The sequence below is a fragment of the Atheta coriaria genome, unplaced genomic scaffold (genome assembly GCF_025399875.1).
Source record: "Atheta coriaria isolate IRGN ID8LTWV9N9 unplaced genomic scaffold, Caltech_Dcor_3.1 hic_scaffold_1_pilon, whole genome shotgun sequence".
Taxonomy (NCBI): domain Eukaryota; kingdom Metazoa; phylum Arthropoda; class Insecta; order Coleoptera; family Staphylinidae; genus Dalotia; species Dalotia coriaria.
In genome coordinates this window covers 5,914,738-5,937,822 of record NW_027045443.1, presented here as the reverse complement: position 1 = coordinate 5,937,822, position 23,085 = coordinate 5,914,738, and the positions used below count along the sequence as shown (strand labels likewise).

The following is a 23,085-nucleotide window of genomic DNA, read 5'->3' as shown; positions in this document are numbered from 1 at the left end:
AAATTTCATAGTTTAGTGCAGTTTGATCAACAAAAATGTGTATGAAATGTGTTTTTAGTCTGTTGAGGGGAAGACGATATCAGGCATATTTTATTCAGGCCACAATGCAGATTTTCAAGGAAAAATAAAAAAAATATATTCTTGTGAGGGGTGACTTTGGACCGCAAAGTGCGACACGCGGCATTTACTGTTACACATTCGGTCATAATGCACCCAACTTAGCCCGTCGAGCTCATGTTTGAATGGAGGGTGCATCAAAGTATGACACTAGAGCAGCTGTTAAGCCGTCGGCCATCGAACTCCGCCTGGCGGGGTCTGCATAGGCGAATTTGTCCGAAAGTTAAAGCTCGGAAATGTCCCGTGAACGGGCGCAACGCAACGCTGGACGCGCGTCAACACCATGCGTTACGACTTTACAACCGCACCCCCTAACCCCCGTTAACCGTAAGAAACGCACTGCAAGGCCACCGCGCAGTGTGACTTGAGGTTTTGTTGCGTTCCGCCTTTGTGTGATGCGTCTTCATGCCCCACTTGGACCCGTAACGAATTGACACGTCAAGATGTTGCCCGAGAAGACGTAAGGGACCCCGCAACACAACGACCGCGCACGCGGCGCACTCGCAAGTGATAAATATCGATATGCCACGCCAGACGAGATGAAAAGTTAAGAGCTTAAGAGGTGAGGGCGCGCGCCGCAAGTGAGACCAAATTTGCCAAAGACGGCAGCGCAAACAAAACAGACTGATAGCCAACGCCAGATGAATCAATAAACCCAAATAAGCTGCAACCGCAAACATTCGAAATGTTAGTAAGTATGAATTTACGTATAGAGTCAGATATTTCAAAAATATCTGCAGCACTTGGACGTAAAACAAATGCACAAAATTAATTTCGTCATCCTGTTCGCTGCAAAATCTCAGACACAAAAAGATATTAAATTTTACAAGAGATTTTAGTGCGACTTTTGTGCCGTCTTGCGCCAACCAATGCATGCTCTGAAATTTCAGTCTCTCGAAAAGGACCGAGAGCAGGTTTAAGCCGCGGCGAGTGTGCCGCCTTGAATGGCGAGGTGCCGGTGGATGGCCAAAGGCGCAATAAGGAAGAATGATTATAGTGACATTAAACGACATAATTTCGCGCACAAAACTACCGGATATTAAGTTTCACGTCGCGCGAAATCAACTACGAGCGGCAGTAGTGTTGCGACACATGCGTACTACGAGCAGGATGCACCCCGGAGCACAAATCTCGAAACTGCAGCGCGAAATCGAGGAACTTCGTCAAGACGGAAAGACGGAGGGCGCCGTAAATCAATATTACGCTTCCTTCTACGAAAGGGTCGTCCTGCATATTCCTGCCACCGCTCCGGCTTCCGCACGCACCACGATGCACTCGGATGCAGCACTCCTGCTTCCCAGCAACCGGCGCCCGAAACTTTGCATGCTGCGAAAACACGCGCGTGTATGGGGGATGGTTGATAAGTTGATAACTGCTACACATCGACGTTTACTCGGCGTCGGGCGGGCAACTTTCGCCGAGCGAAGAAGACAAGCAGGCTTTTAGGCCGCAAGAAGCTTTCGACTGTGCGCCTCATCCTCGCAGCGCGTCGCCGAACAGTTTTGCTTCTATCCTTTCGACGCTACACATCAGACGCGCTAGAGCTAAACGCCGACGCCAAAGAATACCCTAACTCCAAGTCTTCAAGTTATTATTATTTGCTCGTCTAACTCGACGCTTTCGCATGATATGCTTCGCGTGCTTCCCACATTATTCGTCGACTGGCTGGCGTTCGCCGCTATTCCTCTCATAGAAATTTGGTATTCAACAACAATTCGAAAAGAATCTGCTTTGCCATAAGTAGCGAAACAACGCCGCACCGAAAACGTCCAAGTTTCCACTAGAAACATCACAACCAACGCGCCGTAGTCACGCTGTGCGCGAGAGAGCACGTGAGCTAATTAAAAAGTTAATTAATTAAATAACTTTTATTATTCTATAGGGTAGACTGGGTACGGTAGTACCAGGGGGGCGGTAGTACCAAAGCAAATATCTCGTGAACAGTTGCATACAAGTTGAAGTATGTAAGTTGTAAGTTGAGTCACACAAAGCCAGTTACACGCGTGTAGGACGTGTTTTTGATTTTTTGAGATCAAAAGTAAATATTTGATGATGAATTGTTTTTATTTTTTAAATCTTGTCTTGCGTGTTATATTATACGTGTGTGTTTATTGAAAATAAATGGTTTTTTGAAGAATAAAGGTATGTTAATCAAATTCTTGTATCTCTATTATTTTTTTTATTATTAAATATAATTTGGAAAATGTCCACATGGGGACGGTTGTACCAAATAATATGGGGACAGTTGTACCGGTATAAACGACCCCATGCCTTGTATTATTTTAAAGTAAAATTTCTTTTTCTTTCTAAACGTAAAACGTTTGCTTTATATTAGATGCCACGAGTACGTATTCGCAAAATAGGAAAAGGCCAACATGATGATAGCGCTTATATCAATGCCTATGAGTGTATATTGAGTGTAAGAACTGGGCTCATGAGCAATGCACTGACGGAGAACCCAGCTACGTATGCAATAATTGTGATTCCAACTAATTTTATTGTTGCACACATAGCAGGACATTTAAGTATAATTTTAAAAGTGTTTTCTTTATTGTAATAAATACGTTTATTGTAATAAATAAGTTTTATTTCTGTATGGTACAATCGACCCCACCCCCCTGGTACAACCGTCCTGAGGTCTGAGGTCGGTTGTACCATTTCTCACCCACAACAAAATTTAGATTTATGAAGGTACTTGTAACCTTGAGGGATTAAAAATATGGGCAAAACGTAACCAGATGATTAGGCATTAAACTATGACAAGTACCATTGGGCTAAGTAAAATCCTATTAAGCCTACAGGCAAAATCTAAAAATGGTACAACCGTACCCAGTCTACCCTACACGGCTATATAATTTTATTTGTTCATTTAGGTAAGTCTAAACATATTTTCTGAACTTGTTTAATTTTTCACACTTACGTTTTAGCACGGTAATTAAAATTAGGTACTTTTTGACAAAAAAAGTCCACGCAAAAATTAGTAAAGAAAGCGCAAATTAATTAGAAGCACATTGTTATTAGACGTCATGTCCCAGGTGCGAGCGAATCTTTTTATTTTGCTTTAAATATGCCCCCGCCGCAATGTCTGCGTCCGTCGGGATTTTTAAAGTTCGTTATTAATTTGCAAATTAAATTATGACGAGAGTCACATGCGCGCGGCGTGCACGTACACCAGCCCCCACTGTATGCGATGTAATTGAATTAGTTTCATTAGCTAATTATGTGTTATCACGTAATTTAGTTTGTAAATAACTTCATGCTGGCGTGAAATCAGGAATATTTCCCCGTGCTTTTCAGCGGGATGTAAATATTTTAATGTAGATTAAAATATGAATATTTTAAACAGTAGTGCATTGACGCTCTTGATTCGGCACTTAATTATTTAACGCAATTAGCATATTCGAGTGTTTCAATTAAGCACCTCCTGAGTTTTTCTGCTTCTTTTTAATTTCGCTGAAAATTTTCGATCGTTTGGCGAAGTCTGCGGTGTATTTTTATAAATTATAAGAAATCCGTAATCCGCGGCGTGCGAAACGACGTAATTCGTGATTCGACATTCTTCCAGCAAAGAGACGCCTAATGCGCGTTCGCATCGCGAATCTGAATAAGCACCGGAAGGCTGAGAAAAAGCGGGAAGCGCGCGCCGTGCGCCGTCAGGTGGAATCTTAATATTTAAATATTTAAAATTCAAATTGCTTTTTGCTTTCCGCATATTTCGGGTCGGCCGAGCCGGTTTTAAGACCGCCGACATATACAAGAGTAACTCGCATAACGAGCGCTCACGGCGCTCGTAAGCAGTAAGCACCGATACTTGCACCTCACCTTGCATCTTGGAACACTTCAAGTTTATGTCCATCACGCGCCCCACGGAAAACAATGCTTTGCATACCGTGCGCACCACCACAAAGGCCGCGCGACGTGCGAGACAAGCCGCGAATTCCGGCTGCTATGTTAATATTCATCTACCGATGTTTGTTGTGTTAACGTTTTAACAAAGTCATAAAACCGAGAATTTTGTCATGCTAGAAACACGCAAACCAGTTTTTACTGCATTTCTTTTCTTTCATGACATGCGAAAAAACACCACACCACACTCACGCGAAACAATTCCACGAACTTAGATGCAAAAACGTGTTGCCCGTTAATTTATCAATCAATTTCCGGCAATCAAATATAATTCATTAAATATGCATGTTCTAGATTTTATTCAACACATCATATTATGTATTAAAACTCATATCGCCACATAGAACGGTCATCAAACCTTGATGAAGGTATAATGACGAATTGATAGCAAATACTTTAATTTCTCGTATCTAGAATTTAAAAACTATATATAAAAAAACTATATTCCGGGAGGAAACTGATGTAGTAAATAATGGTGGCTACCGACGCTCAAATGGTAATTAACTGTATCATTGAAAATGGTAAATTATGGCATACATTTTTGTCCTATCGTTACAAGATTTTTTTTTATTTTCACGCATGAACCGTGTACCTATCATTTGCCATTGGCATGATCATACCTACGTGCAGATAGCATTCATGCGTTCGACGTTGAACTCGTTCAACTCGACATTCAATAACTAAAAAAACTCACTGCCAACAAAAACACCAAAAAATTCTTAGCCTCTTGCCATGATGTAGTAACATTGCAACATCACAACTCGCATTAAATCAACGTAATAATCCCATGTTTTTTTTTTGTATATTTTCGACCGACTTAGCAAGAACTAAATGCAAAATCAACAGCAGCGATATAGCAAACAATGGTACATGCATTAACGATGAACTTCATGCGAGAATTAATCCTGCGTTTTGCTCATTTTGTTGGTGTTGGCTGTTTTTTGTTCAATTGGTACAGTTTGTTTAAATTGTATGCTGTTTTTGCTGTGTACGCTTCTAATTAGACTCCGACGTTCAGGTGCGTCTAGGCAACTTCGCGACTAGGCTAGTTTGCGCCATTAATTAAAACCCGAAAGCAAGCGCGCGCGCCGTTGGCCAAAAATTTACAACGCTTTTTACCGCAGCGCAACGGAAACCTAACAATGTGCTTCGGTCCGTCGATGCTCGACCGAACAAATTGTATAACCGGCGTTGGAATCACTGCGCGACTATCTAATCAGTTCGCTTAATAAAACCGAACGAAGCAAGCGGGTTCGAATTTAATCGCCGCTATGACCTCGGGCAACAAAAATCATTTCCACATTATGAACGTGGACTCCACTCCAACACGCGACTCTACGTATTGCTTGAGACGGACAAATCGATTCACAACGTTCGCATGTTGGTCGTGCGTTACATACCGACTGATTTTGCACTGTAATCACTAAAGCATATATGTACATTAAATTTCATAACACTTGTGCGTGCTCTACCCGTTAATCCAACTTCGTTATAAAATTAAGAACAATCTCAAGTGAAGAAATTGAAAATTTGAACAAATATTTGTGGATTTATAATTTCTGAAGCACTTAAAACAAATGATTTTAATATTAATCAATGTTAATGTAAAGCAAAAAGCATGTTCATTTGTGTGTGTAACTACATAAGTACAAAGTATTTCCTTGCATAATCCTACAAAGTAAATCTAGTAAAATATGACGTTTTTACACCAACAACTTTATTTCATATCTTTTCGTTGTTAGAGAAAATAAAGTTTTCATGTACAGTTCGATGAAAACCCGTTAGAGGCCAAGAATGCGGAAATATTTTTTATGCACTGATATAACTCATAATTAAAAACTTTATTGTTACATTTGCAGTGCAGTGTTTGTTACTGCACAACTTATTGATTTTGAAGTGTAGCGTGTAGCAGTTTTATAAATTAATTTGTTACTGAAATAATAATTTGCATTTATTGCAATTCATTGAAAACCCACGTCACGATTACACGAACAAACTGATAATATTTCCGACTCATATTAAACGCGAGCCGATAAGTCAACACCGCCTACAAGTGAAGTAATGTGCGACCTCAGCGGTGGAGACATCATCAACACAGCTAAATAAATATTTCCGGAATTTCCGGTAGGTATGATTTATACTCCAAGTGCATTGTTAACTAGATAACCAATAAGTGCACTACAGAATATACTATTATTCGTGATACATACTCATTAAAATGAAAAAGCAGTCCCCGTAACTCTTACAACTGAAGCAATAGAAATATGTACGTAATAATGCCAGTATTTCAATAATTTGTATGCCTGTAGCCCGCTGCCAATTTGCATCAGCATTCAGATCCATTGGATTCGCTGCGTGGATTCGAAGGACTTCGTCGGATTCTAGGCGTCGCGCGAAGTCATCCACTTCGCGCACCCTCAAATGCGCGATTCTAATAGGCAAATCGGCAAAATAGAGCCGAGAGATTTCGAGATTACTAAAAAGGTTCATGTTACACGTAACGCGCCACAAAAGCAGAGCAAGACTAACTGCACGAGCATCGCGAGATGAGAAATGCGAGCAGGAGGCTGCAGGCGGTGGAGCTGGAGAGAGAGATTGAATTTCTGATTATCGAACCAAGATTTTGCGTGCAATTAATCGCGCGCCCATGTGTTTTCGAGCGCGACGTGTTCGTACAATCATGAATAATGAAATTTGCATTCAACGATTTCGCCAGCCACACACACGTTTGAATGATGTTTCTGAACGTTAACAACATGCATTATACTTTAGTCAGTACAAACAAACACAGGTACGCGTGAAGCAAAAGAAAAAAGTGAGGATGTCGCTGTAAAACGTGACTTGTCATCGTAGCGCACACAGTTAGAAGGCCGTATATTTCATATATTTGCTGAACAATTTGTAACGAGCGAATGATAATGTAATAATGCATAAAAACTTCTAAGTAGTGTTATTTGCTGTAACATATTCGAGCTATTCTTAATTTTTCTGCGCACATAAACATTTATGTATTTTTTGTTGTGTCATGAAGCATGATAATTTTATTTTTAAATTCCTTTGCTTTGGTTTCGCCGGTTTTATAGAAACAATTTGAATACAAAAAAGCATAAATTCTCACCTTCTTTCCATCGCGAAACTTGACGGTACCTTCGATGACTGACGTGGTATCCATGATTTAATTTCTTACTGAACTCTTGATAACTTAATAACTTTTAATAACTTCACTAATTTTGCTTTTTGGCTTGTGTTTACGTTGTCGGCGCTTGAATCAGTTCGCCAGCAGTAGCGGAGAAGAGTTTCTGTTCTGCGTTCCTTGCGTTAATTCCAAGTTAATGAGCAGGAATACTCAGCCTACATGCAAGTTCACACATCGTAGATTTCCACTGCACTGACAAATCCTGTGTTTCCATTGTAGTTCGTAATTACAAGAACAATTCACAACTATTTCTCAAATATTGAGTCTCGTGCTAGTAACATGTAATTAATGTCTTTGGGTAAATTATTTATTTATAATTAATTGATTTAAAACACAAACGAATTAGCGAGAGAGTTCAGACAGTGCTGAACAACGATTACAATATTCACTGAACTCGCCGAAAAGTGTGTTTTCGTCCGCGTGCGGCAAAATGTGTTCGTTGGGTACGTATCGTGCTCGTAAGACCGCTGTGAGCCGCTACGCCTGCAGCACCCACGACCGACAACACGATGCGAGCACGACTAACGCGCGAGTGCGGTGAGAACCGGCCGACACCGAGACCATGGCGCGCGCTCTCGGGCTGCGTGCGCTCCGGCAACGACCGCACCACGCATTCGGGACTACGGGTTCGGGTAGTCGGGTGCCGCCGCGACGCCCGCCGTTCCCGCACAACCTACAGCCCGCCAGACGATTTCTTCCGCAATCGGCGAGTTCTGCGCGGGCTACGACGTCCGCCCAGGACTACACTGCCAGGGATTCTTGGTAATTACATAAAAATCATATTTTAAATTTATATAGATCAAGAGGAGGTTTACATCCCGAACAAAATTATAACATTTTTATAAAAATATATGTTTATGTTTCAGTTTTATTTTATTCCATTATACGCGGGCTCGGTTTCGCATCTTTACATTTTACTCACATTTTATACAATCTTTTATTGTACAGGTACTTTAAAACTGCGACTAGCGAAATAAAATAAGCACTTAGCGCGACATTGTAGATATAAGTTTTCTAACATAATGTTACATATTGTCACGCATTCCGACATCTCGTAATCGCTGTGCTCTCACTCCAATGTTTTTTTTTTATCAATTTTTTCTTTGACACTTTTTATGTTGTAATCACACTAAAATGTTTTTTTAATGTTCCCTGCAAAATTATTGTTATTTTGTGTGAAGCAATAAAAAAATCTATCAACAAAATTACCGTAGTAAACAACAATAAAGAAGTCTTGAAAAATTGAGCAACTGTCAATGCAGTAAAAATGTTACTACATGCAATGTTAAGGTAGTGAGTGACACCTTGTATTGCAAAACTGAATTACCATTAGACTCGTGGCTGGTACTATTTGTATAGTTAGACATAAAATTTTTATTTTTGTTCGTAAACTAACAAATATCTTCATGAATGACATTGGGCTAACATTGTTGATTATTTGAATGTGTCGTGTGCTTGGCCCCGAGATGAACACAATTTCTGCTTCTGTTGTTTTTGCTTCTTTGTGATTCAACTACGATGAAACTGTACTTATATCATGTTTGATACAACCTTCAAGACTCCGCCGAACATTATAATTATCGTAGATGCGTGCTCCCGCTAATATGCAGAGGCTAAGTGCTTCTTGCGAGTAACAAGTTATGAGCAGCAGTGTGTGTGTGTGTGTTCGCATGTGTGCGTAGATGATGTATACCTGCGCTCGTCAACGCTAAATGTGCGCTGATTAAGTAATATCTGTGTATCGAAATTGCGTAGCTTCTCGCTTGGTGTTGTAACAGTAACGCGCATAATTGCAATTTGGTAATTCGATAATTCAGTAATGGCTAGAAGATACCAACTGCCACCGCAATGTAGCTTTATTAATTCATAATAAGCGAATGGCACTGGTTGGATGACGCGAATTGCGAGGGAAGTCAAAATTTGCTGCTTGATTTGGTGACAAAAATCTCATTCTAACAACGCTTTGAAGTTGATTAAGACATTGCTTTAAACAAACACATAAAGCAGAACAAAGCGCGCGAGAGTGGCGAAAAAGCGGACGTGCAGATACCGGGAGAAACTAGAAAGAAAAGCGTGCGCGCGCGTTCAATTTCAACATTTTTAGTCGTTAGCTGGTGTTTTTAGTGGGCGCTGCGCGCTCGGTGTTCTTCCCAGTTTCCGCAAATTCGGCGTGCGAATAACGCGGAGAAGTGAGTGGACGAAGAGGAACGCACAGCGGCGCGCCGAAGCACACAGCATCGCACAGAGGCTTTGTTTGCGTCGTTTCTGTCGGAAGTAGATTAGCCTCATTATTCTGTTTACGACCAGACACAAAGCAACGAAAAAAGACGTGCGACTTCGCGCCGTTCCAAAACGTCGAGTTGAAATTTCGAAATTTTACCAATTCGACCAATTTGCCGCAAAGGGGAAGACGTCGCTTGTCTGCCACTCCAGAAATATGTTTTCTCTAATTGCTATCCTTGTGAGACAAAGGAGGATCTCGAGATATCGATGTCGAAATGGACGTAATTTCAACCGCCTGCATCCCTTTTCAATTTATTCGTTTTTTTTTTTGAGTCATTGACTATCAAAGGCTGCTATTATTTGCAGGCATTTTCCACAAAATGCATTTCTAACTATTATGGGTCCGAGTGTGGGGTTTATATTGATATTGGATTGGGTAGTCATTCACTCGTGGGTCGTACACAATGGTGGAGTGTGAGCCCAACACACGCGGAGCGTATAAGTGAAAATTGGTCGATTTGAGAGCCGCGGAGCGGTGGAAATGTCGAAAGTACGCGTAGGGGAATCCGAAATCGCAAAGAGAGCCGAATTGGAAGAATGCCGAAATCCGGGCCTTCTTCGCGTGGCCCTCTTGCGTGCGAATTCCACGAGGAGTTCGAAGTTAAGTTTAACTTTAAATTGAAGGGATATATCCGTGTTTGGATTGAAGCGACGATGGCGTAATGCATTGAAGGCCGGTTCAATGCAAGGTCACGACTACTCACCGTCTGCGAATGCACCCGACGAAGAAATGTGAGGAGAAAAAAACCTATCTATAAGAATACTTTTTGAAGGGGTGCCAATTTCACAATAAAACTTCCATTCTTCTCGCAATGCAAACTGCTGGAAAACTGCAAATATTTTCAAGTTGAGGGAGTGGAATGGTCTTTGTTAAATGCAAACTTTAGCCGATGCTTTTAATTATTACTGCAATAATGAGACACTAATGCAAAACGATGCTCGGCGTGAAATTATGAATTTCAAAAATATCTACCTAAGAAAGGACAACTTGCAGACTTCGGGGCCGCTCTCTGGGACTTGTGCGTCTGTTTGGGCGTTTGTTCTCACTGCGTGCGCTTCGTTCGGTTCAATTCCAATCTGTTGTTCGCGCAAGTATAATTGCGAAATCATCGTCGCGATAATAATAAGTCGTCCGGAAAACGTTGCGCGATGAAAAGATCGGCGAGCACGGAGTTCGGTGTGGATCCGAAACAAAAGGGTTTCGGGCGATTCGTAAAGTCCTTCGCTTTGTGAGCCCCGCACATTGGCTTTCGTAATAATTATGATTCGCAGCGATTGCCGGAGAGATTAAAATTTGTGTACGCCGAACTCCACGACGAAGACGCGCGCGAACGGGCGACGCAAATGAACATAAAATGCGAAATGTAAAACGTAAACGTAAAGTCCATTTAAGTTTCAGTTTATGTTCGCCGCGTTTTACGTTTTCATTTGCGCGGTGTTTTGTTTAAGTTGAGTATGATTGAAAAGCAGTCATGCTTCGGCGAAAATTGCGTGCGGAATGTTAACATTTTAATATCACCGTTTTTGTGCGAAAGAGGGGAAGTTGAGCTTGGCTCAATAAAAGGGTAAAGGGCACGCGCTTTTTTATTGATATTAGGCAAAACCGATTGGTTCGCAGCTTTTTGCTCCGAATGCCAGCGGACCGGCGGACGTGTACGAGGTGATTGATACTTTTCTACTTTTTCATCTTGTTGAAAACCAGAAAAAAACACTCTAAGAACATATATAAAAGAGTATAAATTTATAGTTACGTTGTTCGTTTTCCCCGCATTTTTTTGTACCATAATAGTGTAGATGCGAAAATAGAAAGATAGAAGAAAATAAAATCGAAATCGAAATGGGAACGTATACCAAAGGTGCTAAAGAACTAGTCAAGCGTCCCAGTACGAATCCAGGAAAAAAATTGCAAATCATTTTATTTTATGGCAATATTGCTCAAAGTATGATGTTCGGATCAATCAATTTCAATGTTCTGCTGTAAATCACATTTGTTTTTTGTTTGTCTGGCTGGAGCGCCCAAACTTGAAACACGATTGTTTCCCAAAATACATTTTAGCGACTTTGCGAAGATTTTTTTTTACTTCGCGCTTTTTGCTGATAACTATAAGCCAAAATCAATCAATTGTAATGTTCTTGTGTTTTCGTACTGACTCAAAGATGTTTACGTCGACTTTGCCCCCGCGAAATAATCAGTGCCTTCGCTGTGGTCGCGACTGAAATAGTAAGTACGTCTAAGAAGATTTACTTATTTTGTTGGCGAAATAAAAAGGAATAAAAAGTACGGCGCAAAGGCGAGGGCGGCGCGGAAAAGTCTGGAGTAGACTTGAAGGCTGGAATAAAATAAAGTGTGAGTCGTAGCCGCCACGTCCACAACCAGAGGCAGTGATACACCAAGGCAGTCGGCACCGTCGGACGGAAAATGGTGAACGGAAGCGCATCTCGTGGCAACTAAGCCAGAAACATTTAACGGGCTAACTTTTTGGATATTCACTAATGGTAGACGTCGAGATAAATCATGTGGTTCCTTACACTTGCCGCCTGTTTAGTATGTGTCCTCGCGTTGAAATGTAACAACAATGTGCGTTGCATTGTGTCTTAAAAATAACAAAGAAACTCAAGAGGATATTGTGGTAATTTTAACAAAAGAAAGGGTAGCAGTGTGAAGCGCTATTGATTCATTAAATTGTTTTGAAAGGTATTCTCTGATGTAATGGCCAATGTTTTTTATTCTTTGAATTAAAAGTTAGATAACCAAATGCCAAAATCGACATGTTTTGTTAAACAATTTTAAAATATTCCATTTCATCTTTTTTTAAAATTAATAACACTGATATACAGTAATTTAATTAGTACTATGTTGCATAACCATTTCTAACCAAAATAACAATATTATATTACAGAAGGCTTAAAAATGTATAATCTATTTTCCGGCTAGATTTTTTTACCAATTTATTGTGTAACTATTTAACAGAAAGAGAAATTGGGTTAAATAAAAAGCGAAATTAATGCGATTTAAAATACCCATACAAAGGACAACAATTGCTGAAATTACAGGACATTAATTAACCAACCAGGCGGCGGCAATTACCGACCTCTTTTTCATTTCCAATACAAAGTGGCGTGTGGTGGAAGCGCGACCAAGCCGCTTTGGCCGTTGTTTTATTTAGCATTACACCGAGGCATCGTCAGTTCAGGCAGCTGACGTTAATTCCCTCGCAATTTTTCAAAGTCCTTAATTTACATCGATATTTTCCTGCGACTGTGGGAGGCGCGTCTCTTTCAAAAAGCGCCGAAACCACAAAAACACGTATAAGACGCCGGAGAGGCCGGTCGCGAGCATCTTGGCAGCGTAAAAAACGCGGCGATAACGTGGAAAAAAATCTGTAACGACAAAAGGCCGCCGACGCGATGGGGCGGTGGAGTCGGCAGCAGGCGTTTGAAAAATTGACTTCGAGGCTGGCTTGAAGGACGAAGGGATAGAAAACAATGGGGGGTCTCTTCACGCGACACTGCTTCTTTTGCTTCCGCCTCGTCCTTTCTATCTTTTCTTTGCCGTTCTGTTTCTTTCTACTGCGAATCGCGTTAACCCCTAGCTATCGCGCGGGACGCCACTCAGAGTCGGATTAGCGCCCGGCGCGCGAAGTCTTCGAAAAGTGCGCGTGAATAAAGTCGGCCTACATGTGAATATCAGTGCTGTCGGAGACAGATCTGCGCACATGCAATTTTTACAACAGCTACAAATATATTATACAAGCGTGCACAATGCGCGATCGTTGCGTAAGTAATAACGCAGCGATAACGATTGCTGATCGATTCCCGAACGCTGTATAACTCTATTACGTCGCAGACATATCTTAATAAAAAGCAAATCCTCCCCTAGATGACGACGACGACGACGACAACAAGCGACGATATAATCTAATGCAACAAATCTATCCCACTATCTCGCCGACGACGATCGCGTATACCCTTAGGCATATTCAAAGCCGTCATTTGTAGTGAAAATCACAAAAGATTGCAGAAAAGAACCGGAGGTGTAACGAGTAACGAAGCCTCGCTTTGAATTAAAAACGAAAAAAGTTATGAGGACATTTACTGTGTCCACACGGTACCATGAAGCGAACACATAAAATCCATGACATATTACAATCGACCTTTAAATATTTGAGGGTTGATTATAGAGGGTGCGATCTACTAATAACCGATATTGCTTTATGCGTTTCGCTTCGTGCACGCAGTGTCGTGTTGTGTATTGGAAAAATCGGAGGGCCCATGTTTCATCGAGCGTTTGATATGAAATATTGCGAAACATAACGAACATTCGATGTCGACGGCGGCGCTCTTTATAGAGCTCTGCCTTCTGTAAACCGTGCGGGTGTCGAACGTACGAATAGGTCGCGTTTATTAGTCCGCGATTTCGTTAGGAATTCATCTGCACCGCGCCAAAGCGAACAAAAAACCTGGAACCACAACGGATACAGAACGCACCCCAAATACAAAAAAGGACGAACAAAACGGAGAGAAAAAAGCAATTTCCAAGAAGATGGCGTTTGAATATTAAATAATTCATCGGCGATCATTCCATTAATTGACGATGCAAGGAACAAGCCAACATTTAATCAAGAGCACAAAGGACCCATTTTATATGCAAAGTTTTTGGGCGTTGTTTTCGTTTTTGATAAAAAGGTGCTAAATAATGTTTTAGCACTTATTAGCTGCAGAGGAGTATTGGTACTGTACTTTTTCTTGACATTGTATATTTAAGATTAAAAGTATGTTAAGAGACAATGAAGAAAATAATAATAATTTCATAGTGTCAAGAACAGAATCCAAAATATATAATATAAAAATGAATCGCAAAATCTGTTGGTAAGCGCATAACTCAACAACGCCTAGATCAATTTTCCCATTTTTTTTAAATGATCGTTTAAGTTTAATGATGGTTTGTACGGCGAGAAAAGTTTAAATAATTGCCGAGAAAGCCCTGAAGACAGCCCTTTTCTATAGGATAAAGGTAGGCATTGATTCAATCAAAGTTATAGTTAAATAGGTGAATCCGAGATGGCGCGTTGCAGTGCATTGTTAGCTATTCGTTATATAATTAATTTCTTTAAAATAAAATTGACACATACTATATTTAGAACAAGAGAGTAAAAACGAATTACAATACAACACTACCACAAGCTAGTTTGAAATAAATTTGTATCATTAAGTAAATATGCTAAGAGTATTTTAGTGATTTTCAGATACCCTAAGAAATAAATGTATCAAACATATAAAAAAAGGTAGAAGTATGTCAAATGATATATATTTTTATAAAAGTAATACTTTACAATAGATCAGAAGTTCTATCACCAAAAACAAATATTATAAACTTTTCAAACAATAATTTCGTTCATTCCACTCAAAGAATAGAATCGTATTTTGCTTATAATCGGCAGGCAAAAAGTGGGAAAAGCAAGTGCGAAGTGCTGTTATAAGCACTTAGACCGGTAGTCAGCTTGCACTAAGTGCCCTGTATACGAAATTAATCACACATTCATCACACATTTAGGCCTACTCTTAGCTGGAGCCTGGGTGCGTCCTGAGTACGCAGGCACACAGTTTGCATAACGATCGCGTCGTGGAGGGTTGAACGTAATGAATTAATTTTGATAAATCTCATCGTTCTAATCGCGTCGTTCCGCGCCTGCCGCTCGCATGCCTCCGACGCACTAGTTTGCAACTAACTGATGCCTAATCTGTTGTACCGTCGCGACGCGCGTAAACCTCACGAAAATGATGGTGTGAGAGAAAACTGTGCCTAGCGCAAAACTGTTCGCAACTTGAATTCGAAGCATTCACGCTCCTGCTCGTAATTAGTTAATAGTTATTAGTCGTGCCTACTGCCGCATTTGAAACGTTCAATAACGCAACGCAGTTACACATTGTTGCCACCGAAGGGGAGACGAAAATGTACGCGTATTATTTTCACATTTTCGAATATTACCTACCTACCCCCCTCCTAATGACAAAACTCGATATTTTCATTAAAATTGCTAAAATTACTTTAATATGTATCACGGAATGATGATTTATTTGCAAAATTTCACATTATATTTTAATTGAGTGTTTGCGCCGTCAAATGGGCAAAGGTCACGAGCCCAGACGGAACAACGTCCTTGCTTATTTTATGCAATTACGACTGGCTCTCTTGCTGATTAATTCCCTTTAGGTATTATTAACTATTGACTGCTTCGGTTATGCGTTTAATTGACGAGCGTGCACGCTGCGCGCTGAATGCAGCCCGTTTGTAGACGCAACCTACGACATACCAAGTGTTTCCATTATAAATCTTATACTTACATTCATTATACACCAAAATCGGGTAAAAAAAATATAAATATTAATTTTATTCTAAATTATTTTCAGATAAAATTTTCTACGTTTTACACAATGCGTTTTTGTGAGAACACAGATTGAAAGCATAATGATGATTCACCAGGTATTGTACTTTGTGTAAATTTCATAGGAACACTGAAGCAATCCTCGAGGTTGGTCCGGGTGTACAGGAGGAATTCACGCCCGCGTGCGCGCCGACGTCAAGTCGAATGAACATTTGTGTGGACATTGCAAGGTTGATTCAACGTATGCAGGGTTGCGTTTCAATGTACAGAGAGGGTGGTGCAGACCCGCGCTTTGCACCCTTGTGCGGCCTGCCACACGGGGACTGAATTACTAATACTACTAATAATGCAACATTCATACGCGTCTAGTTGGCCCTTCTAGCCCACAGCACCCACGAGGCATTACTCGCGTATGATCGACCGTTTTTTTATTAATCAAACATAATTAATATGAATTAGTCATTATTATAAATGAACTGACGAACGGTGCTCCCACGCTTCGTTTTCGGCAAGCAAGCTTCCTGTTTATGATAGTGTCTCGCAATAACTTTTCATTTTTATTGGTTTGTACGAATTTTTATGGCTTTTATGAGTTTGAATGCATCGCTATTGTTATTGATTATGAAGGATGTGCGTGGGAGCACGTCGCGGCCACAAAGCGCAAAAGTTATTGATTGATTTAAACGCATCGCGTCATCGAATAATATATTCGAACAATAAATTCCGCGAATGCGACCGTCAAAAGGTGGAATGGATATAAATTTAAAGTTTTACGGTTCTTTGCGGTTTGTAGCCATGTAAATATGAGTCGCGGTCTTGTTCATCGCGGAAAACCAATTTTTCATTTTACACATTCATTTTTCTGACACCACATTGCTAACGATTGGGTTTTGTTTACCTAAGACAGACCGTTCTCTCCAACTGTCATTTATCTAGATTGATATGATACGGCAGACGTTTTTGAATTTCCAGAAGTGCTATCATTCGTCCGGAAGGATGTAACTCACCTGAAAATAACATAATATTTTTTTAGTTCTCGCATAACATCAATTTTATTTTTATTTCAACATGTAAATATATTGTCTTAAATAAATTTTAAACGCGAATGAAAAAGTTTTCATTACATGCACTACGTCTACGTCAGCACTGCACCAGGACTGCGTCACGATCGAGATCCTTACCAATTTCAGAATTTCACCGCGCTCGTAAAACTTGCTTCGTTCCACAATAAGTACGCGCTCACGCTGTAAACGTTCTACAATAAGGTCGTTTGTACGTGCGTTATAAACTCACCCCGCAGTAATGAATGAGTACGGCGAAGATTCGAAACTGCAGCGAGCTGCATGCTCGGGCTTCTTAAATTCAAGTAAATTCCTGCGATGGTGCGCTTTGCGTGTTTACATATTTATGTGGTTTATCTAAGCGTTATCGTTATCCTTTTATTCCCCTTTATTCTCGGCTTGTTTTACGACTAATATACGCGTTCAATATCAATTTATCAATATATTTATGACAAAAATGCCAAATAAAAGAATGAGAACAGCAAGAAAACGCAGAGAAAAAAAATAAAGCCGGCCACCAAAAATATATCTCTTATGAAATATTGAAGGACAATTTCCTTTCAAGGCAATTAGTGTTAGGTGTGTTCTTCTGTCAGGATTAGGACGCTTAAGACTAGAATTCCCACAATCCCTCGCGACAAATCCCTGCTGGCATGCTAAGACTGCAATTCTACCAAACTCCCGCCTGGCATGTTCGATTACAACACAAATTTCGAAGCCTTACAAATTCGCGGTGTTGCATTTGGGTTAATTCAGTCAGTGTCAACCTAAAAATCATTTTCTTTAGTTTTCAAAATTTTCGCCTCGCACGATGTTCCATTCCATGTTTTGAATCAAAATTCCTGTATTTCGTCAAATGCAGATATATTGGTACTTGATGCCAATTTGCTGTGCTGCGAATTATTTTGATTTGCCTTCGATTCCGAGCGTCCGATCCAAGCAGCTTATATGAATCCTTTGCTCACGTTAGCCGCTTTCAAAGCATTTACGAAATTCACCGCTGGGAAATGTACAAGCAACAAGTGCCTCGTCGGCAAGACGGCCATCGTCACCGGTTGCACTTCAGGTTTTTATCATTTGTGTTATCGTGACTTTCTTCAATTTTCAGTCTCTTCTTAACTTTTTTGTGCTTTTTCTGATTGCAATATGTTTGTAAACTCATGCTTAAGGCATTGGCTACGAAACCACCAAACAGCTGGCATCACGCGGATGCAGAATCTACTTCAATGGATTACTTAACCTCAACGAGGACATCATGAACTTACTACGTTATGCATTCAACAATCAAGAGCTATACTATCATCAGTTGAATTTGTCTTCTTTCAAGAGTGTACGCACGTTTTGCGATTATTTCAAAAAGTATGAAACCAAGCTGGATATTCTTATTCACAATGCTGAAGGGATGGGCCACCCACGCGTCATTACCAGTGATAACGTCCTACACGTCATGCAAGTCAATCATTTAAGTCCCTTTCTTATGACTCATTTATTGCAAGGTAAATTAAAACACGTCAGTATTAAATGAATGCAATATAGATAGTATGATTATCACAGATCAGCTGAAAGCCTCCGAAGGAAGTCGGATTATATTTGTGGGTAATGTCATTGCTTATTTCGGAACAATGTGGCGGCCAAACAGTCTTAACAGTGTGGAGAATTCCGATAACAAACTGATGAATCTCTTGGATTTTTACAACAGCAAATGTTGTCAGATGGTTACTGCCAGCATGATAGCCAAAAAATTGCGGCCACACAATATCACGTGTAATGTCGTGTATCCCGGTTGGGTCGATATTGAAGACCGGAAAGTTCACAATAATGTTCAAGCCGGTAATTGGTATTATGACACGTGCAAGATTATTTTAGATGCATGGATTTATATTTATGGCAAAGTATACTGTCCAATTACTGTAACGACTGATTTTTTATTTTTACATTTTCTGCAGACAAGATTAGAAGGGGCGCAAATGGCATTACATGCTGCTCTAGCACACGAACTTGCTCATACAACCGGAAGATTTATCATTGATAACCAGGTCATTCCTTTGCCCTATTACACTCATCGGAAAGAGTTCTGTGAGGCCATATGGGAACTATCCGAGTCATTAAGTAAACTTCGCCCGGAAGAAAAGCTAATTTAATAAAAAAATCTATATATCCTTGCATTATGTCCATATCAATAAAAATCTGTTTTCATTTTTGCATTTATATATTAAAGTAGCTTTTTCCCGCGACCTCGTCCGGGTAGTGTTTAATAAAAATGTAAATCATTTTTACTCTCATGTTCTAAAGTTCAAGACATAGTATGTGTCAATTCTATCAATAAGATTCGCAATTTTATTTTTAAGAAATTAATTCTATATCTCGGATTCAACTCCAGTGGAATCCCGGTAATCTGACAATTACTTTGCAGGGCAGTGTCGGATGAGCGAATTTGTCGGATTATAGAAAACTGCCTAAGGCCCCTTACCATATAATCCGTCAAATTACAAATCCTAAAGTACAAACATATGGCATATGACTATGTCGGATTACAACAATTAAAACAATTACTAACAATTAAACAAAATTACAATAGATACGAGTTCAGCGTGACACGTTCCGATGTTCTGACGTTTGTAATCAATTTGGCTTCGGGTCATAAATTTCGATTCTGAACCTATCGGGTGATAAATACGCATTTTTATTAAAAAAAGAAGATGAATGCGTTATTAGCGCTGGGTGCCCTCAAAGTGTATCTGAAATGGTCATCGGGTTGGTGCACCGAAACCATTGCCCAGACCGGGAAAACCGCTTTGATTCTAGGCGCTAGTAAACATCCAGGTTATGACTTGCTACTAATTTATTTGTAATACAGGGTTATTAATATTCATATATATGTGCACATAGGTTATGAAATTGCTGAAAATTTAGCTGGGCGTGATTGTCGTATCATCATTGCGGACGATGACAAGCTTGATAGTACCCGCGATAAGATTATTGAATCCACGGGGAACCCGAAGGTAGAATACAAGTATGTCAACCTGTACAAGTTGCAGAGTGTGCGTAATCTCGCGGAGGATTTGAAGAAAAATGAACCTCAACTGAACATGTTGATTTTTACTGACCACGTGTCGGGGCTGGACCAGAAACCAACCGAGGACGGTTATCTTAAAGTAGTGCAGTATAATCATTTAGCTCCATTTTTATTAACCTATGAGTTGACAGGTACGTTCATGCCTCAATGAGTCTCACTCATTTCCTTCAAAAGAGTTCCAGTTAACAATGATAGTTTTTTAAAATAGATTTATTGAAGAAGACTGTCAACAGTCGAGTAATTTTTCGAAGTAACATTTTGTCATATATGCATAAAATCTACTCACCCGCTGACATCAACCGATCGCCCACCAATCGTAGTCAACTTTTGCATGACTTCTTCGAATACAGCAATAGTAGTGCGCTCACATTAATGACAATGAAGTGTTTTGCCGACATGTTATCCGAACATCGGGTATACTGCTGCGCTGTACATCCAGGTTTCATGAACATGACCTTGTTTGATATCACCAAGGATGTTGAGTGGAACAAGAAGAATGCAATTTCTTCACTAATATTTGGAAAAGCCATTCCGTCATTTCTCAAATTTTTTGGCAAGGTATAACCATCTAAAATATTTTTATTTATGTTTACTAACGTTTCCTGGGCAATAGAACAATCTAGAAGGAGCCCAGACTGCAATCTATGCAGCTGTGACACCAGAAGAACGCGAAATTGCTGGAAAATTCCTCGCTGATTGCAAGATGATCATGCAGCCACCTTCAGCCCAGATGCGCTTGTTCCGAACGAAAATTTTTGATGAGACTAAACGCATGGTCTTGGCTCAAAATAAAATCTCAAAGCCACCGTCCAGTATGATGCCCCCAATGAAAGTCCAAGAGTCATCTATGCCCATTTCTGATATTCACAAAACTCCTCCACCTTCCCAAGGTCTTCCAAACCAACCGGAAACTACTATGGACGAGGAGAGTAAAAAAATGAGTGATAGAAGCGTTCAGAAACGAAGTTCCGCTGCTAAATCTTAAACCCTCAAAGGTTCAATTATTCCATAAAAAAAATCATCCAAATTGCATGTTCATATTGTGTGTATGGGATATATATATATCAATAAAGTGTATCCCCCTCGTTTATGACGGCGTATTGAGCTAGATTACAGTCGGCGAGCACTAAGGAAAACCAGTGCTGCTAATTATTTTGTTATCTGTTTGGCATGATAATCTAAAAAGAGGGAAGGCAGGCGACCAGAGTACAGATGAGGGAACGCAGGAGGATTGTAGCCGGCTAGTGGCAGGATGGCGGGTGAGTACGTGAGTGGGGTTTAAATGATTTATATTATCGGAAAGACCCTAATGAACTATTAAAAAGGGTTAGCGATGCGCGCATGGCGTTGAGTTGTACTAGGCTTCAAGACCTGCTCACGAACAAGAAAGTTATGAGAGAACTTGATGAAACTCGCAAAATTTGCTTTATTTATACGGCATTATGTGGCATTTTTCTGCTCTGCTGCTTTGGCGAGTTCTTTATTTTTTATTGGGCGCACGATATCGTTATTTATACAGTGGCATGTGGCGGCTGCTCCCAAGCAGGTCGCCGTCGGAGGAAAATAAATAAAATTAATTTCAATATAAATGTAAATTTCGCAAAGCACGAAATGAACGAAAACGACGCGGACGGGCCTTAAAGGACTCGAGAAAAATAAAAGAACCGAAAGAAGTTCTGCCAGTTCTTCAGGGGCTCCACACGAAGCAGATAATGCTTAAGGATGTTTATACAGGGTGTAGTAATGTAGGTAAAATCCTTGTACGCTAGAAGTTATTATGAAAAATATTGAACATAAGGAAATCTGTTTCAAAATTCATTGCTTTTAGCTGGAAAGTTTAAGGACACATTGAAGTTGCAAATGGATTTTTAGATTTGTAAGTTGCTTGCAGGACACGCTGTGTGCAATGCATACGACTATGCATAAAAGACGCGATAAAAAAGGGCCCAAACGATAGGAAAACGAGAAGAGGGTCGTGTTGTGTTAGGTTATTGGAGGGAGCTCCGGTTGCGGTGGCAATACAGCAAATCCGATTATGGATTTTGACGTCGCCGCTCGTCGCCAGTCTCGACGCACTGTCGATCCGGAATACTCTGTGAGCGGGCGGCAATCGTCGACTGGCTGCGGCCGAAAAGCGATAGCGTTTATTTTGACGGCGTCGGCGGCGGTGAGCTTTTTATCCGCGCGCGGAATCTCTGTTGGTCCAGGTTGCGACGATGTGGGCCGCCCCCATGCCCGCCTTGTCGCGTTCGTTATCTCAATTCCGCTACGGATATTATAACCGAGGGTTATGATAATTTTTTCTATTAGTGCAAAGCTGGTGGCGGCCAGCACGACGGATGGCGGCGACGGAGAGAAAACCAGAGAGGTTTTGGCGTTTTCTCTCCGGGGACATTATCGGCGGCGCACGGGTTTAGCAGAGCGGGCGGGGGCCGCCAATCGCATTACCCGGAGCGACAGATGTGTGATCAAACGACATCAGCCCGACATTAGATCGGTTACTTTGTCACAATTTGCGGGCCCAAACATTAGAGCGCCGGCCCCTCCGTGGGTCGCCAGTCGGCGGCCGGGTTGCGGCGTAATGGATTTATCACGCAAGTGCGCGCCGGCGTCGCGATTTGCATTTACAATACATGCACGTTGTGTTGTTGCCGACTCGCCGCCGCTTGTAGAGCGCAACCCGCACGTTAACATCCCGCACCCGTAAACCGACAATACTCTCCATTTGCGTTGAACAAAAAATCCTGCGCTGCGCTGATTTTCCATCGTCGTGTTTTACTACGCTGTAATAACTAATAACAATGATGTTTATTAATTATTGCATTACAAGCGGCGTGTTTTTTCCACCCGAAATAGTCTGCCAAGCATAACATTTCACCCGCTCGAAAGGGTAATGGCAAAGCGGCAGAGTTTTGATGATATTTAACTAAACATTAACTACACGAGTACCGACGGAGTACTTAAGAGATTCGTCGGGGAAATTCATGTATTTCTAATGAAGAAACTTGGAATAGAGAGACACGGGCAACAGTTTAAAGCTGCCCTGCCGCGCATCCGAAG

The 23,085-nt window shown here is 40.7% G+C and overlaps 2 protein-coding genes across 3 annotated transcripts in view; one reads left to right on the top strand and one right to left on the bottom strand.

Moving 5' to 3' along the window:
• LOC135791768 (uncharacterized) overlaps positions 1–7,757 on the bottom strand; it is a 71,085-nt gene extending 63,328 nt beyond the window's left edge. For both annotated transcript variants that reach the window (XR_010548117.1, XM_065302299.1), the window contains exon 1: positions 7,142–7,757. Coding sequence is in view for 1 of the 2 variants with exons in the window: in XM_065302299.1 (XP_065158371.1) it covers positions 7,142–7,195 (54 nt within the window). In the remaining variant the exon portion in view is untranslated. The remainder of the gene's footprint in view (positions 1–7,141) is intronic.
• A 9,938-nt stretch (positions 7,758–17,695) lies between these two features.
• Positions 17,696–21,067, top strand: LOC135793801 (uncharacterized). Its single transcript, XM_065304905.1, has 9 exons — positions 17,696–18,015; positions 18,119–18,445; positions 18,504–18,841; positions 18,896–19,080; positions 19,528–19,567; positions 19,646–19,772; positions 19,839–20,156; positions 20,234–20,583; positions 20,639–21,067. Exons 1-9 carry the CDS (start codon positions 17,898–17,900, stop codon positions 21,008–21,010), a joined length of 2,175 nt encoding a protein of 724 aa, XP_065160977.1. The 5' UTR covers positions 17,696–17,897; the 3' UTR covers positions 21,011–21,067.
• The last annotated feature ends 2,018 nt before the right edge of the window (positions 21,068–23,085 follow it).

Bases quoted from the DNA above. Each gene is read 5' to 3' on its own strand.
- LOC135793801 (XM_065304905.1), top strand. From the start codon at position 17,898: ATGAATCCTTTGCTCACGTTAGCCGCTTTCAAAGCATTTACGAAATTC. The intron at 18,446-18,503 runs GTAAATTAAAAC...TGATTATCACAG, and splicing joins TATGACTCATTTATTGCAAG to ATCAGCTGAAAGCCTCCGAA. The intron at 19,081-19,527 runs GCTAATTTAATA...AAATTACAATAG, and splicing joins AAACTTCGCCCGGAAGAAAA to ATACGAGTTCAGCGTGACAC.